The sequence below is a fragment of the Cyprinus carpio genome, chromosome A2 (genome assembly GCF_018340385.1).
Source record: "Cyprinus carpio isolate SPL01 chromosome A2, ASM1834038v1, whole genome shotgun sequence".
NCBI lineage: Eukaryota > Metazoa > Chordata > Actinopteri > Cypriniformes > Cyprinidae > Cyprinus > Cyprinus carpio.
In genome coordinates, this window is record NC_056573.1 from 5515292 (window position 1) to 5531544 (window position 16253).

The following is a 16253-nucleotide window of genomic DNA, read 5'->3' on the forward strand; positions in this document are numbered from 1 at the left end:
CACTGAAGGCTGGAGTAATGATGCTGAAAGTTCAGCTTTGCATCCCAGGAATAAATTATTTTTTTTTAAAGTATATTCAAATAGAAAACTATTATTTTAAGTTGTAATAATATTTCACAATATTACTGTTTTTTTTCTGTATTTTTGATCAAATAAATGCAGGCTTGATGAGCAGAAGAGACTTCTTTCAAAAACATTAAAAAATAGTAATGTTTCCAAACTTTTTGTCTGTACTCTATATATATATATATATATATATATGCTCATTCTAAAAATCATTTTTGTGAAAAATGTTATATAGATTCTTAAAAATATTTAAAATGACCACCCAAAGATATCAATAATAACTCTTAACATAACATTTCATTTAATTTCAAAGTTTTAGTGCATTTAACAGTGTTTGGTATGTCAGATGACTCCATGATTTGAAAACTATACTAGGCCATAATATAATATAATATAATATAATATAATATAATATAATATAATATAATATAATAAACAGGTAAAAATGAACTGATAAAATGTATGCATAGATTGAATACCACGTTAGTTGTTTTTGATAATGCCTGCCAAATGCAAACATGTAAGCAACTCGCCACTAGATGATGCTATAGACCACATTTTATTTTAAACCAATCCTTTGAAGGCGTCTTTTAATGTGCAGTCATTGATTTGTTTACATTAAAACACAAACATTAATTCTGACTTGATACCAATCATACTCTGGGCTCTGGACAAGGACTGGTACAGTATCTTTACCCATCTTATAACATGGGTTAAATGCAATAACAGCTGCAAATTAGAGCCTTAGCCAACTTTAAAACTGTGACTATTTTAATAAAACAATTAAATACATATATTTATTGGATTTAATTATAATTCACCTGCAGATTAAAAACACAGCCAGTCAGTTCCTTGGCAAACTGTCAGCATGATTTCACTAAACTGACTGCTTTGCACAGAATGTCACTTTACTGAAAGAGGAATAAACTTCCCAAAGATCACAATTTTGAGGTTGGAGTACACAAGACAAGTGTTATGGACACCCGCGATGTCTCGCTGACCCAGGGTCAGTTAGTGCCTCAGTGTCAGCATTTCTTATGTGATTTCTGCAGGAGATAAAACTGATGTCAGACCAGGCTCAACACAAAATCTGTCAGTAACCACTCATCATCCAAGACATACAGATTCATATCTGAAGGAAACAAGGACAGCCATCATTCTCCATCAGGCTAGACTGTGATTTTTTGTGCATAACTTAAATCATGCAAAAAAATAAAAAATAAAAAAAATAAATAAATAAAAACACGTTTGTCTTCTCGGCATACTTTAGAAAAAAAAATAAGGGAGTGTTGACCAATCAGAAAACTTATTGGCTGCTCCCAGCCAATTGTGTTAGTTTGGGGCCGGACTAACTGTTAGAAAGGGGGAGTGTCTGGGAAACCTGTTTGGAAACAATTAATTTGGCAATTTGGTGGTACTAGTGATCCTCTTTACTTTATAAATGTGTATTGTATTGTGTAAAATGTGATAGCTTATTTGACATAATTTAATAATGCTTAACATCTGGGAAGGTACCTAAAATGTTATGGGTTTAGCTGATGAGTGAACTATGATTTATCATCATAGAGTTCCTGAGAAAGGCCCTTGAGTTGGTCCAAGGGAATTGTTGTGGTAAGTGTACTGTAAATGCATTTGTTACATGACCACAGTTCATGTTTGTAATGAATGTAGAATAAATTACAATAAATTACATATGTGATGTTAAACCTTTAATTTGCTTCCACCATATATGGTAAGGTAGCTCACAGTTAACCAATTAACTGTGTGTAGATAATATCTTCAAATACTTCATATTGTAACACTGACAGTTTACATACTGTATATCAGATTTTTCACTATCAAGGTGAAAAATCAGATAAATTTAAGCAGTCAGTGTTACAAACAAACAAACAAACAAACAAAATAAATTTCAAATTGCATGACGTTCAAATATATATATATTTTTTTCACACAACCTTATTGGATTATTTTTAGAAAATAATGAAGTTGAAGAACAAATGATAATTTGAGGTAATTTTTAGGTTCTCTGTTTGGTACAATGTACACATATCATGAACAGTTCTTTCTAACGAGTCATACAACAGAAAGTAACTAACATTATTCTGCTTATTTTGGTTAACAGTAAAAGACAATGGAATTAAATTACACAGAATTTTTTAAAGAGCACCTGACCGGCCATAAAGAGCTTGGTTAGAGGTAATGGACGGTGTTTGTAAATTGTATAGGATATTTTAAAGTGTACATGGAGGTGTTTCATGGTTGTATATTACTTGTGTTTGTTTGAATTTTTTTGGATGGTGTGTCATAAAATGTGTATAGTAGCTACCATATTCATTTAATTACATACTCTGTTATGATTTTTACATTACAAAGCCACTAAAATGAATCACTATTGTCTGTATTGCTTTTTCACGTTGATAGACAGAGACATGCAACATTTTAATCTTAAATATAGACTACTTTAATGTTTTTTAATGTAAAAAAGGGACGATTAAACTATAAACTAAACTTTAGCATTGGTTGAAGCTAACTTATTATTGTTTCAATGTTTAAAGCAACTGTAGGCCCTGTAGATTTGTATATTTTTGCGACTTTTAGCCCCCATAAGTGAGCCTATAAGATCGTCATACACAAGGTGGAAAGATTTGACGTTTAAGAATCTTTTTTTTTTTTTTTTTTTTTTTGGACAGTTAAGGAAATTAATAATTATGTAGACCGGTCTCTAAAACATATTAGCATCAGTACTGCATATTTTCATATAACTCAGAGACGATTATACTGAACCATGTCGATAGATGGCAGTGCAGTGTCTGAAAGCATCGTGGAACTAATGTATGTCCCTCTATAGGGTTACAGTGGGTTGAACAAGTCAGACCAAATAAAGTAATAATATGTTCATACTCTTCTTCAGGTTTATCAGTATAATACATGCAAGATCAGACAGAGAAGATTTATTAATGGAAGTGTATTTGTTTTTATACAGACTGAAAGAGGCTGGAATAATGGTGTATTTTTGTTGGGTACAAGCACATGTTGGGGTATCTGTTAATGAAGCTGCTGACAAACTAGCAAAAAAAAAAAAAAAAAAAAAATACACTGGACATTAAGCACAGGGAGATGGTGTTATAGTATTACACAGACAGAATAGGGAGGATACATTGCCAGGGAAGAAATAGGATAGAAGAAGTATGGCTGTCTAGATTAACTGGGACACACAGAATTGGCACTTATGGGTTTGCATGAAAATGGGTTATGCGATGTGCGTGTTGTATCTCTAAATGTATGTCATGTGCTTTTAAATATAGTGTATATTGCGATATATAATTTAGTCACCTTAAGAAAGGGGAGGAGAGAATGACAAATGAAGATATTTTAGGAAAATGTTTAATGGACAGACAGGTATATAGAGCACTAACTACATTTATATATGACTTAGGTTTAGGGTCTAGAATATAATATGTGTGGATGGGAATACTCAACCTAATCTGGAGCATGAAGGGCTAATTGTGTATGTTAGACGAGCTGAACACGTACAGTAGCGCTAGCATGCCCCACGTTAGTCTCATGTAAGTCTTTGGAATGCATACTATTTACATGAACAGAAATGATATTCACCTTTATTGCTGATGTGTTCTGACAGAATAATGTCAACTGGGAAAATGTATTATCATGTTCACACTCATTAAGGTAACTTACATAAAGATACTTAACTGGATAAATGAAGTTTCTCAAGAAACTGAAACTGATCCACCTTGGCATGAGACAGTCTGAAGGAAAACAGACCAGAGGCCTTAAATCCATTAGCTTACAGCCTTTATCTTTTATAAGAGATGTCAATCAATAAGTGTACCTTCTTGATTTCCTTCCTTTGAAGTGACTTTGCCCTTTTGGGGTTTTTCCGGAGTGCATGCATTCTGTATGTCCAGTGAATGAGACGCCTGTGAGAAGTGTTTCTGGTGCAAACGATTTCGCTTACATGCTTGTTTGTAAGGTCTGACAATGTTTAAATGTGCTGTCCTTTCCAAATTCTGCGACCTCCATTTGCTGTTTTGATATCGGTAGATCAAGCAGAATGAAATCAAGAAAGGATGTGGCTTGCGTGTGCACTTAAACAGTTTACCTCTGCTTTGACGTCTCAGCCGCACAAACTGTGTCAGCCTAAGCGTGTTTTATGACGCATTGTATGCACATCACCAGTAAAATGTAGCTAGCAAATGCTCAAGTAGTGCCAGATTTACTGCTACTATAAGCATTTTTTAACAACACACTCTCATGGCAATTTGTTATCAATATTCGTATGAATTTTTATACAATCTGCATATGCCCAATTGTGGATTAGGATTGTAAAACAAATGTTAATTAACTTTTTTTCCCCCAACATATTGTATGTTTTGAATAACTTAAATCATGCAAAAAAAAAATAAGAATAATGTTTTATGAATTAAAACAAAAATTCATGACCGTGGCATACTTTAGAAAAAAAAAAAAAAGGGAGTGCTGACCAATCAGAAACTTATTGGCTGCTCTCAGCCAATTGTTTGAGTTTGGGGCCGGACTAACTGTTAGAAAGGGGGAGTGTCTGGGAAACCTGTTTGGAAACAATTAATTTGGCAATTTGGTGGTAGTGGTCCTCTTTACTTTATAAATGTGTATTGTATTGTATAAAACATGATAGGTTCCTCAGCCTCTGAGGCTTTAGCTTTATATTAATCAGAGATAGTATTTCATAATTTTCATCATTTTTCTCTAAAACTGTTGGTGTAGCCTAACAGAATTTAATAATGCTTAACATCTGGGAAGGTACCTAAAATGTTATGGGTTTAGCTGATGAGTGAACTATGATTTATCATCATAGAGTTCCTGAGAAAGGCCCTTGAGTTGGTCCAAGGGAATTGTTGTGGTAAGTGTACTGTAAATGCATTTGTTACATGACCACAGTTCATGTTCGAGTTTGTTGTTGAATAATTTAGAATAAATTACAATAAATTTGTTATGCCTTTAATTTGCTTCCACCATATATGGTAAGGTAGCTCACAGTTAACCAATTAACTGTGTGTAGATATCTTCAATTACTTCATATTGTAACACTGACTGCTTACATATATCAGATTTTTCAGTTTCAAGGTAAAAAATCTGATATATGTAAGTAGTCAGTGTTACAAAAAAAACAAACAAACAAACAAAAAAATTAAAATCACATGACATTCAAATATATATATTTTTCACACAACCCTTATTGGACTAATTTTAGAAAATAATGAGGTTGAAGAACAAATGATAATTTGAGGTAATTTTTAGGTTCTCTGTTTGGTACAATGTACACACATCATGAACAGTTCTTTCTAATGAGTCATACAACAGAAAGTAATTAACATTTTTCTGCTTATTTTGGTTAACAGTAAAAGACAATGGAAGTGAATTACACAGAATTTTTAAAGAGCACCTGACCGGCCATAAAACCTGCAATATTCTCAGAGGAAATGAAAGAAATTTTCAAGCGAGCATTAAAAAAAAAAAAAAAATAGACAGTATGTGTGTGGTGTGATTATTTTTGTCCTAGCTGGTGGGTACGTCAACTTCCCTTTGTCTGTGATATTTAAAAAGAGTACGTTGACTACCACACTGTTTGTGTAAATAGGGAAGTGGTGACAGTAAGTCAGGCGTAAGCATGTGATGTTACCCCAACCCCTCCCCCCTCAAACTTTCGGTCATGAAACAGAAAGCAGCATGCTGAAGGGGATATCCAATATAAATTTCTTATAACTACTTCTGTGTATTACAGTTCATAGTAAATATGGCAAAAAAAACAGTATTCTTTTTAAAGAAAAGTCCCTAAAACCTTGCATTGAACGTCTGATTTGCTTACAGTGGCCCAAAAACTATTTGAGCACCTGTAATCATCACATAATGTATATCTATATCTATATAAATGTGCATGCACACACACATACAGTATATAGTCCACAAGAGAAAATAGTAGTTGAACTTATAAAAATGACCCCGTTCAAAAGTTTACATACACTCTCAAAAATAAAAGTGCTTTTAAAGGTTCCTCACACGATGCCATAGAAGAACCATTTTTGGTTCCACAAAGAACCATTCAATCAAAAGTTCTTTGAAGAACCATCTCTTTCTTAGCTTTTTATAATCTGAAAAACCTTCTTTCGCCATAAAGTTTCTTCAGATGTTAAGGGTGCTTTTTTATGGAACCATTTAGACAGAAGGTTCTTCTGTGGCATCGTGAAGCAACTTTATTTTTAAGAGTGTACACTTGATTCTTAATACTGTGTTGTTATCTGGATGATGTCCAGATGTTTTTTTTTCTTTTTTTTTCATGAATCCCTTATTTGTCCCAAACAGTTAAACTGCCCACTGTTCTTCAGAAAAATCCTTCAGCTCCCACAAATTCTTTGGTTTTCCAGCATCTTTTGTGTATTTGAACCCTTTCCAGCAATGACTGTATGATTGCCATCTTTTCACACTGAGAACAACTGAGGAACTCATATGTAACTACTACAAAAGTTTCAAAGAATCACGGCTGCCTCAGAAGGAAAAAGGATCCTGGAGGTGAAAACTTTTTGGAATTTAAAGATCAGGGTAAATTAAACTTATTTTGTCTTCTGGGAAACATGCATGTGTCATCTGTAACTTCTGTACTAAACTTCTGTACTAAAAAAAACCTCTCTCTCTCTCTCTCTCTCTCTCTCTCTCTCTCTCTATATATATATATGATATTTAGGCAAAATAAGAAAAATGTACACATCTTCATTCTGTTCAAAAGTTTACACCCCTGGCTCTTAATGCATTGTTTTTCCTTCTTGAACATCAGTGAGCCTTTTGTAATAGTTGCATAAAGTCCCTCAGTTGTTCTCAGTGTGAAAAGATGGATCTCAAAATCATTCAGCTATTTTTGGAAAGGGTTCAAATGCACAAAAAATGCACAAATGCACTAGCATATTCAGAATCAGAATCAGAATGAGCTTTATTGCCAGGTATGTTTACACATATGAGGAATTTGTTTTCGTGACAGAAGACAAATTCCTTGTATGTGTAAACATACCTGGCAATAAAGCTCATTCTGATTCTGATTCTGATTCTGAATATGCTAGTAATATGCTTTTTTTTTGTGCATTTGCACCCTTTCCAAAAAAAAAACAAAAAAAAAACATTGAACTAACTGACAATTGTTTTAGAAAAAGGAATTATTGCTTATTAATAGTTAGCAAGGTATGTGTTAGGTTTAGTATGGGATTGAATTAAGTATGTGTAAATATTGACTGTTTATTAGTAATTATAAAGCATAGTTTAGATCCCTTAATTCAATCCCATACTAAACCTAACACATACCTTACTAACTATTAATAAGCAATAATTATTTTTTTTTAAACAATTGTCAGTTAGTTCAATGTTTTTTTTTCTACCTAATGTAATATTGATACTTTAAAATTCTGTCCAAAAGGCCTCCGCCTTTGTTTTTTTCTTTTTTTTTAAACAACAACAACAAATTACTTTCTTCTTACATTTTTATTTAAGTTATTAAATGCTTCTTTAAAATTAACATCCAGACAGCCTGAATTTTTGCAATGAGCAGAATATCCATTGTCTTTCAAACATCATTTCAAACTTAACAAACATCATTTTGTTAAATAGTTTTGCTGCAGAAGTGTTCCTTCCTTTAAAATAAATGTCACTTGGTTCGTTATGTTCTTTATCTAATGCAGTGACAGTCACACTTTTAATCTTGGCTTCCAAATGCATCTTTAGGCCTCACCATACCTAAAACAACAACAACAAAAAAGAAATGTCTTCTTCTTTGTAGTTGTGTTTATTAAGTTATTAAACGGCTCTTAAAAATGAACATCCAGACAACCTGGAATTCACATGTCTCACATGTTTTCTAAGTCCATCACATTAATTTGTCATTCAGAAATCAGTGGTAATTTGATGCATCCATGGAACACAAGCCACACTCTTTTACTTGCTGACTTCCTGAAATAATATCCAACTGAGAAATCATAGAAAAACTGAAATTGCTAGGTGTGTTCTACATATTACTGTGAGAATATCCCATAAGTTCCTCACTGGACACAAAAACTGTGGGATTTACATTTGCATTGTGTGTTTACAGATCATTTCATGTCACATGAAATTGTTGTTGCTCACTGAGTTATGAATTAATATTAAAGAATTCGTTTTTAAAATGTAATTAGTATTATTCCCAAGGCATCTCATGCTAATCAGATTTGACACTCTTCAAAGTAATAAAGTTAAATAAGGTCCATATGGTGTTCCTGTGGTTGCAGCACATTTCAGTGGATCATCACAGGTGAGCTGTACAGAAAGCTCAGTTGTGTTTGTATATCCCACAACCACGCAGAACAATCAGTACATACTGTATAAACAATAGCTTATTCAAGCTTTTATGTGGATCACAATGTCCGGTGCAACCCGAGTCCAGGCCTGCATCTCAACAAAGCCTGATTACTCCACGGCCATCTTGCCCATTGCACCAACAGTCCCACAGATACGTTTGGAGTCCTAAAGTCCCTCATTCAAGATGTTCTCAGACCTTAATCCTATGTGAGACTGATTCCAGAAGTGATCTGTATATGTCCGAGCGCAGAAACCTGGGATAGGAATCCCTCTCCATAAGACCGTAGACAATCCTCTGAGCTTCATCGAAACACACTCTTGTGGGAGCTTGGACGTTCTGCTTGATAAGATCTCTGGTGACATGGTCAATGTTTATCTGAGGAGAGATTGACGGAGTTGCAGTGAGAATTAATGTTGATCGATTACAAAGCCACATGGAGATCTTCAGTTAACACTGTTCTTACCTCTTTGGGAGCTTCTGCCTTGATGTAATGCTCAAATATCTTCTTGGCCCTTGAGCACAGTCTGGATGAACTTCTGATTTTTTTGAAGTCTTCGCAAACCAGCCAAAATTCAATGTTCTCATCGCTGAACTCAGATTTGAGGAAGGTGTGGAATGTTGCCATGCCATCTATAAGAACAAACCGCAGGGTTAGTCTGTTGCTCAATGTGACTGCATGCAAGAGCTACTGGGCCTCAATAAGTGTTTGGACACCTGAGTTATCCAGAAAACTGAACTGCATCGCAATGGATACAAATATCAAATGGAAGCTACAAAAACTTTTTCATGGGTCCTAAGTGCTTGTTCTTTATAATTAATAAACATCTTCGCTTGATATTAAAATGTATGGTGATATTTTTTGCTCTCTCTCACTCTTTCTATATACAAAAGAAAAAAAAAATATCCAAACCAAGAAATGCATGTATGCAATTCAAATATGATCTCTAAAGACAAAAGCAGCTTCTTTTTGGACACTAAGAAGCATTTAAATAGACCATTCAAAAGTTTGTCTTTTTTTATTTCTTTTTAAAAGGCAGCATTTATTTGATAATTATACATTAAAATATTATTACAATTTCTTTTTCTATTTTAACAAATTTTAAAATATTATTTATTCATGTGATCAAACCTGAATTGTCAGCATCATCACTCCAGCCTTCAGTGTCACATGATACTTCAGAAATCATTACAATATACTAATTTGGTGCTCAAGGAACATTTCTTATTATTATCATTGTTGAAAACAGTTGTGCTTTTTAACATTTTTGTAAAAACCATGATACATTTTATAAATATTTGTAATATATATTTTTTTGATTATTTTAATTCCTTTTATGTAAAGCACTTTGAATTACCAATGTGTATGAAATGTGCTATATAAATAAACTTGCCTTGCCTTGCCTAAAGGATTCTTTAACAAATAGAAAGTAAAAAAAACAACAACAAAAAAACAACAGCATTTATTGTAACAAATGTCTTGACTCCCACTTTTGATCAATTTAATGCACCATAAATAAAAGTATATTTTTGAATTGTTATTTGGCAGGAGTTATTGTTATTTACGTTTTTATGTGTGGCTTACGTGTCCAAATAGCTTTTTTAAAACAGCTGCTTTTCTCCTTTGTTTTGCATACATATACCACCAGTTCAGGTCAGTTGCTTGATCCGGCTATCTGACCATCTATTAAACAGTGTACGCTTTGTCTGTGCATTTTTGCCCTGACCTATATAACGTCAATTAAAACCACAATGTAAAAGCAGTGGTCATAAATGCTGTGATAACAGGTATTTATGTACAATGTCAAGCGTATTAGAGTTAACAAATAATTAACTCATGTGTATGCCACTTACATTTGGATCTAAGAAGGTTTTCCAGTGACTGGGACCACAGCAGGGACTCATCAGGGTTCAGTCTGTTTGAAAAAAAAAAACATAATGAGTGGACGTTCAAATGCAATCCTAACACAATAGTGACTAAAAGAAAAACAAAAATGAAAGTAACTTACTTGTCTGTCAACGGGCGACAAAACCGCCACTTGGCTAGTATCCTGAGGAGGGAGAATTTTCTGTCTCTGTTAAATTTTAATGATAAAAGCACCAGTTCTATGATATATAATATTTTTCACCCACGCTCACATTTTAAAAGTAATTACAACAATAAACAACTCTTACCTGGAATTGACTGGTTTATCCTCCTTGTTCATGTTCTTTATTTCAGTTGAAGATGTCAGTATGGTTGGCATCTTAAAAACTTTTCTGGTGCTGATATGTGTTGGCGCGCTGCTGTGCTTCGGTTATTTCAGTTAATATGAGCGGGCTGTTCTCACAAAACTTTTTATACCGTCTGGTCTTGGCGTCATCACTTTTTTTTAACCACAATGAAAGAGGAAGTTTTTGGGGTGACGCTATCTAGCTTAGACAGGCGCAATAGTGTTTCTGTCTATGAAACCAGCTTCAGAAGGGCTGTGTACTGTAGATGCAGAGATGCAAATCAGACTGGAAAGTTCACGGACAGATAAGCAAATGCTGACTTTTGCATCAGATCTCTTATATTCAAGCTCTGTGTTTGTGTTCAGCAAACAAACAATGGATGTGCTTTGATATACAAGTCTTATTTGCAAGTGTTATTGCCTTTTCCATCATTAATAAACTATGGTGTCATTTTAGGAAATAGGCCATCTGAGCTGATGGCTACAATGGCCAACTGTATATATGACACAGTCAAAAATACCTTTAATGTTTTAAAGATATTTATGTGCATTTAATGTTCAACAGGCATCTGAAAGTACCTAGAAGACACCCTTTGCCTGCAATATAGTTTCATAAAACCTTGCAAGGGTTAATTGTGTCTTTGGTTTCAAGTGATAGCTTGTTGTAGCTAATCAAAATAACTTTTAATAACCATTTAGCACTATGCTAGAGGATAACTGTTTGCTATCCGAAGGAGTTGCAAACACACAACGAAAGAAAAAAGTTTGGTTACAAGCATGCATGAGACCATTGCTGTCCCAAATTATCCCTTATCTAATGCTAAACAGTGCTTTATAAAGGAACTAGGGAAGATTTTGCAAATGCAGCTTTCACACAGGGAAAAATTTCAGTTTGCCATATCTCAGAATATCCAAAGATGCTTATTCAGTAATGATTTCCAGAGAGTTTCACCATGGTTAGCAAAGGTAACAACAAAAACAGATAGTCAGCTAATTTGCTTGTGGGTTCGTAAGAAATCAGATTTTGCAGAAATGGTAAAATTAAAAGTAACATTGTCAAATAAACTGTCCCAAAGATAAGGGATTTTTGCAGAGGAAAATAATGTATTGTCTACTGAGGCATGTCACTGTAAAACAACAGAAAGCCCCATTCAAGTCAACGGTATCACTTCTGTTTTTGTTGCCTAAAACTTGTTATGACAAATATAGACAACATATATTTCAAACATATTCAAAATATCTGTTGTAAGCAGCATGGCTTGAAGAAATACCCCCAAACAATTGTACTTGAAGGGACAATAGAATGCATTTACAGTCTTAAGATACATTCAGTCTGTGTAAAGGCTTCAGCATCCCTGCGACCCTTCAAGAGGTTTGTACAGTGCCCTCCATAAGTATTGGAACAGTAAAGACAAAATTGTTCTGTTTGCTGTGGAGTCAAGAAATCTGTAAATATGATTAAAAGATGAATATGAGACAAAACTACAGAATGTCACATTTTATTATTTGGTGATTCAACACAAGGATGTTTCATCTCCCTATCTGATGTGAGCATAAGTATTGGAACAGTTGCCTCACAGGTCTTTTTAAGTGTTCAGCTGTGTTCTGTTGCATTTATTCTTCAGATATTAAAAGCAAGGAATGTCTCTTATCAGTTATATCCATTGCTTCTGCATTCTAAGTCTTGCGTTCAATAATGACACACAAACCAGGATGAAGACGAGGAAGCCGACTCTGAAAGAAAAGCAAGCAATTTGGATGCTAAAAGAAAAGAAAAGAGAAAGTCAATTAGAACTATAGGAAAAACAAAGGGCATGGAGAAATCAAGAGTTTGGAAACTACCGGCGACATCAGCAACCATCGACGACCTGATCGGCTGAGAAAAACAACAGTTGTTGATGACAGACAAATCATAAAACCAGTGAACACTAAAATACATGTCTGTAAAATCACCAACAACCTCCAGAAAGCTGGGGTGATGCTCTGTCAATCTAGAGTCCGCAGGAGAATTTGACACAGAATTACAGAAGCTACACAGCAAGATGCACACCTCTGATCAGTACCAAAAATAGAAAGGCAAGTTTCTTCACAAATGTGAGATTAACCTTTATCTAAATGGTTGGAAAGCAAAAGTGTGGAGAAAAAAGGGAACTGCAAATGATCCTAAGCATACAACCTCATCTGTAAAGCTTGGTGGAAGTGCTGTCATGGCATGGGCATGCATGGCTGTCTCTAGAACAGGCCCTCTTAATTTTAGTGATGACTTAATGTATGATGGCAGTAGCAGAATGAAGTTGGAAGGGTACAAAAATCATTTTGGCTACCAATATTCAAGAAAATGCCACCAAACTCATTAGGATGAGGTTATTATTTGTTAATGTAAATTACACAAGAGAATTTGCCAGTTCAGTCAAGGGCTTTATCAGGGCAAAGAAATGTAAAGTCTTAGATTGCCGAAATCAATCTCCAGATTTAAATCCAATTGAACATTAATTTCACCAGCTGAAGAGGTGACTAAAGACAGAAACTCCCCCAAAAAAGCAACAGTTGGAATTGGCTGCATTAAAGGCTGGGGAAAAGCACTTCAAAGCATAAGAGTCTGGTGATGTCTATGGGTTGCAGACTCAATGCTGTGATTGCATGCAATGGATCTGCAACTAAATATTAACTTTTAATCTTTTACATCTGCCTTAAATTCTACTGTTCCAATACTTATGCTCACATCAAATAGTGGGATGAACTCTAAAAGTGCTGTCCTTTTTATTTGGTAAAACATGTATGTGTCGAAAGACCTAATAATAAAATGTGACATTATGTAGTTTTGTTGCATATTCATCTTTTAATCATATTTGCAAATGTCTTGACTCCACAACAGAGAAAGCAATTTTGTCTTTACTGTTCCAATACTTATGGAGGGCACTGTATATCATGAGATGTATATCACGACCAAGAGGCACACTGCAGCTTCTGCATGTTCATATTCAAATCTTTCTCAAGCAATTAATATCTGCTAGCTTCACTGCACCTGTTTTACTTATAGAGATGATTGGAGCAAGAACGTATAATCAGCATAGTGCCATTTTGGCAAATCTGAGCTGTACTCAGATAGTGTACGCTCTTCTGTGTCCTGCTCAGAATTGCCAAAATGGCGCTACGCTGATTTGAAGAGACACAGAGGAGAGGAATTGTTGAATAAAGTCGTTATTTTTGTTTTCTTTGTGTACAAAAAGTATTCTCGTTGCTTCATAACGTTACGGTTGAATCACTGATGGCAGATGGACTATTCTGATGATGCTTTTCATGTTTTTATGTGACTTGTCACTGTTATTTATTTGGCAGTCTATGGGACAGTCTCAGGCCTCCCTGTTTTCATCCAAAATATCTTAAATTGTGTTCCGAAGATGAACAAAGCTTTACGGGTTTGGAACAACATGGGGGTAAGTGATTAATGACAAAATTTTCATTTTGAGATGGAGTATCCCTTTAATCTATGCAAGTATAAAAATACAAAAATATGATGAATTTAAAAGTCTGGAGAGCATAATGATTAAGGCTTTATTAAAATAAAAGCTTCAATGTGTAGACATACATTCGCAAGGCTCTGTCTATCTACTTCCCTCGATACTCACCTTTTGGATTATCCCTCATCTCTAAACCTCTGGTTTCCTTCTCCAATCTAAAGTTCCTGTTATGTTTGCCTTCACCCTGTAAGATGAGGCTGTCATTAATTATCATTCAACGACTGAGATCCATAAGTGTGTGTATGGTGCTCACCTCCATTCACAGACATTAAAGCTCACCCTCACTCTGTTGTTGTTGCATATACAGTGTTCACCTTGTGCACTGATTTCCATAATAAATCATCCATTGTAGTTTAACAAAAACTATCTGAGTCTACAGGTGCATCTCAATAAATTAGAATGTCGTGGAAAAGTTCATTTATTTCAGTAATTCAACTCAAATTGTGAAACTCGTGTATTAAATAAATTCAATGCGCACAGACTGAAGTAGTTTAAGTATTTGGTTCTTTTAATTGTGATGATTTTGGCTCACATTTAACAAAAACCCACCAATTCACAATCTCAACAAATTAGAATATGGTGACATGCCAATCAGCTAATCAACTCAAAACACCTGCAAAGGTTTCCTGATCCTTCAAAATGGTCTCTCAGTTTGGTTCACTAGGCTACACAATCATGGGGAAGACTGATGATCTGACAGTTGTCCAGAAGGCAATCAATGACCCCATTCACAATGAGGGTAAGCAACAAACATTCATTGCCAAAGAAGCTGGCTGTTCACAAAGTGCTGTATCCAAGCATGTTAACAGAAAGTTAAGTGGAAGGAAAAAGTGTGGAAGAAAAAGATGCACAACCAACCGAGAGAACCGCAGCCTTATGAGGATTGTCAAGAAAAATCGATTCAAGAATTTGAGTGAACTTCACAAGGAATGGACTGAGGCTGGGGTCAAGGCATCAAGAGCCACCATACACAAACGTGTCAAGGAATTTGGCTACAGTTGTTGTATTCCTCTTGTTAAGCCACTCCTGAAACACAGACAACGTCAGAGGCATCTTACCTGGGCTAAGGAGAAGAAGAACTGGACTGTTGCCCAGTGGTCCAAAGTCCTCTTTTCAGATGAGAGCAAGTTTTGTATTTCATTTGGAAACCAAGGTCCTAGAGTCTGGAGGAAGGGTGAAGAAGCTCATAGCCCAAGTTGCTTGAAGTCCAGTGTTAAGTTTCCACAGTCTTTGATGATTTTGGGTGCAATGTCATCTGCTGGTGTTGGTCCATTGTGTTTTTTGAAAACCAAAGGTCACTGCACCCATTTACCAAGAAATTTTGGAGCACTTCATGCTTCCTTCTGCTGACCAGCTTTTTGAAGATGCTGATTTCATTTTCCAGCAGGATTTGGCACCTGCCCACACTGCCAAAAGCACCAAAAGTTGGTTAAATGACCATGGTGTTGGTGTGCTTGACTGGCCCGCAAACTCACCAGACCTGAACCCCATAGAGAATCTATGGGGTATTGTCAAGAGGAAAATGAGAAACAAGAGACCCAAAAAATGCAGATGAGCTGAAGGCCACTGTCAAAGAAACCTGGCCTTCCATACCACCACAGCAGTGCCACAAACTGATCACCTCCATGCCACGCCGAATTGAGGCAGTAATTAAAGGAGCCCCTACCAAGTATTGAGTACATGTACAGTAAATGAACATACTTTCCAGAAGGCCAACAATTCACTAAAAATGTATTTTTTTTATTGGTCTTATGAAGTATTCTAATTTGTTGAGATAGTGAATTGGTGGGTTTTTGTTAAATGTGAGCCAAAATCATCACAATTTAAAGAACGAAAGTTTCACAATTTGAGTTGAATTACTGAAATAAATGAACTTTTCCACGACATTCTAATTTATTGAGATGCACCTGTATGTTCCCTGACAGAAGACCAGACCATCACCAAAAGCACAACAGCATGAGCACCATTTCCTTAGCTCCAGCCTCCTCCTCTTCTCCATGACACAAGGTGGCTCCCCAATTGAAAACTACATTGATGAGTTCCTTGAACTCACCCACTTGGTGCCATGGAATGATGCCACAA

General features: G+C 35.2%; 1 protein-coding gene across 2 annotated transcripts; it reads right to left on the reverse strand.

The window, feature by feature from the left end:
- Nucleotides 1-7571: 7571 nt before the first annotated feature.
- LOC109063399 (regulator of G-protein signaling 21-like) lies at nt 7572-10772 on the reverse strand. 2 transcript variants are annotated; one of them, XM_019080478.2, is made up of 5 exons: nt 10613-10772; nt 10447-10488; nt 10292-10353; nt 8904-9070; nt 7572-8815 (listed from the first exon to the last, which is right to left on the reverse strand). In XM_019080478.2, the coding sequence occupies exons 1-5, from the start codon at nt 10681-10683 to the stop codon at nt 8630-8632; spliced, it is 528 nt and encodes a 175-aa protein (XP_018936023.1). In that variant the 5' UTR covers nt 10684-10772; the 3' UTR covers nt 7572-8629. The 2 variants fall into 2 exon arrangements, with proteins under 2 accessions (XP_018936023.1, XP_018936022.1); XM_019080477.2 differs by having other exon boundaries at nt 10447-10512; nt 10613-10770.
- Between the last annotated feature and the right edge of the window lie 5481 nt (nt 10773-16253).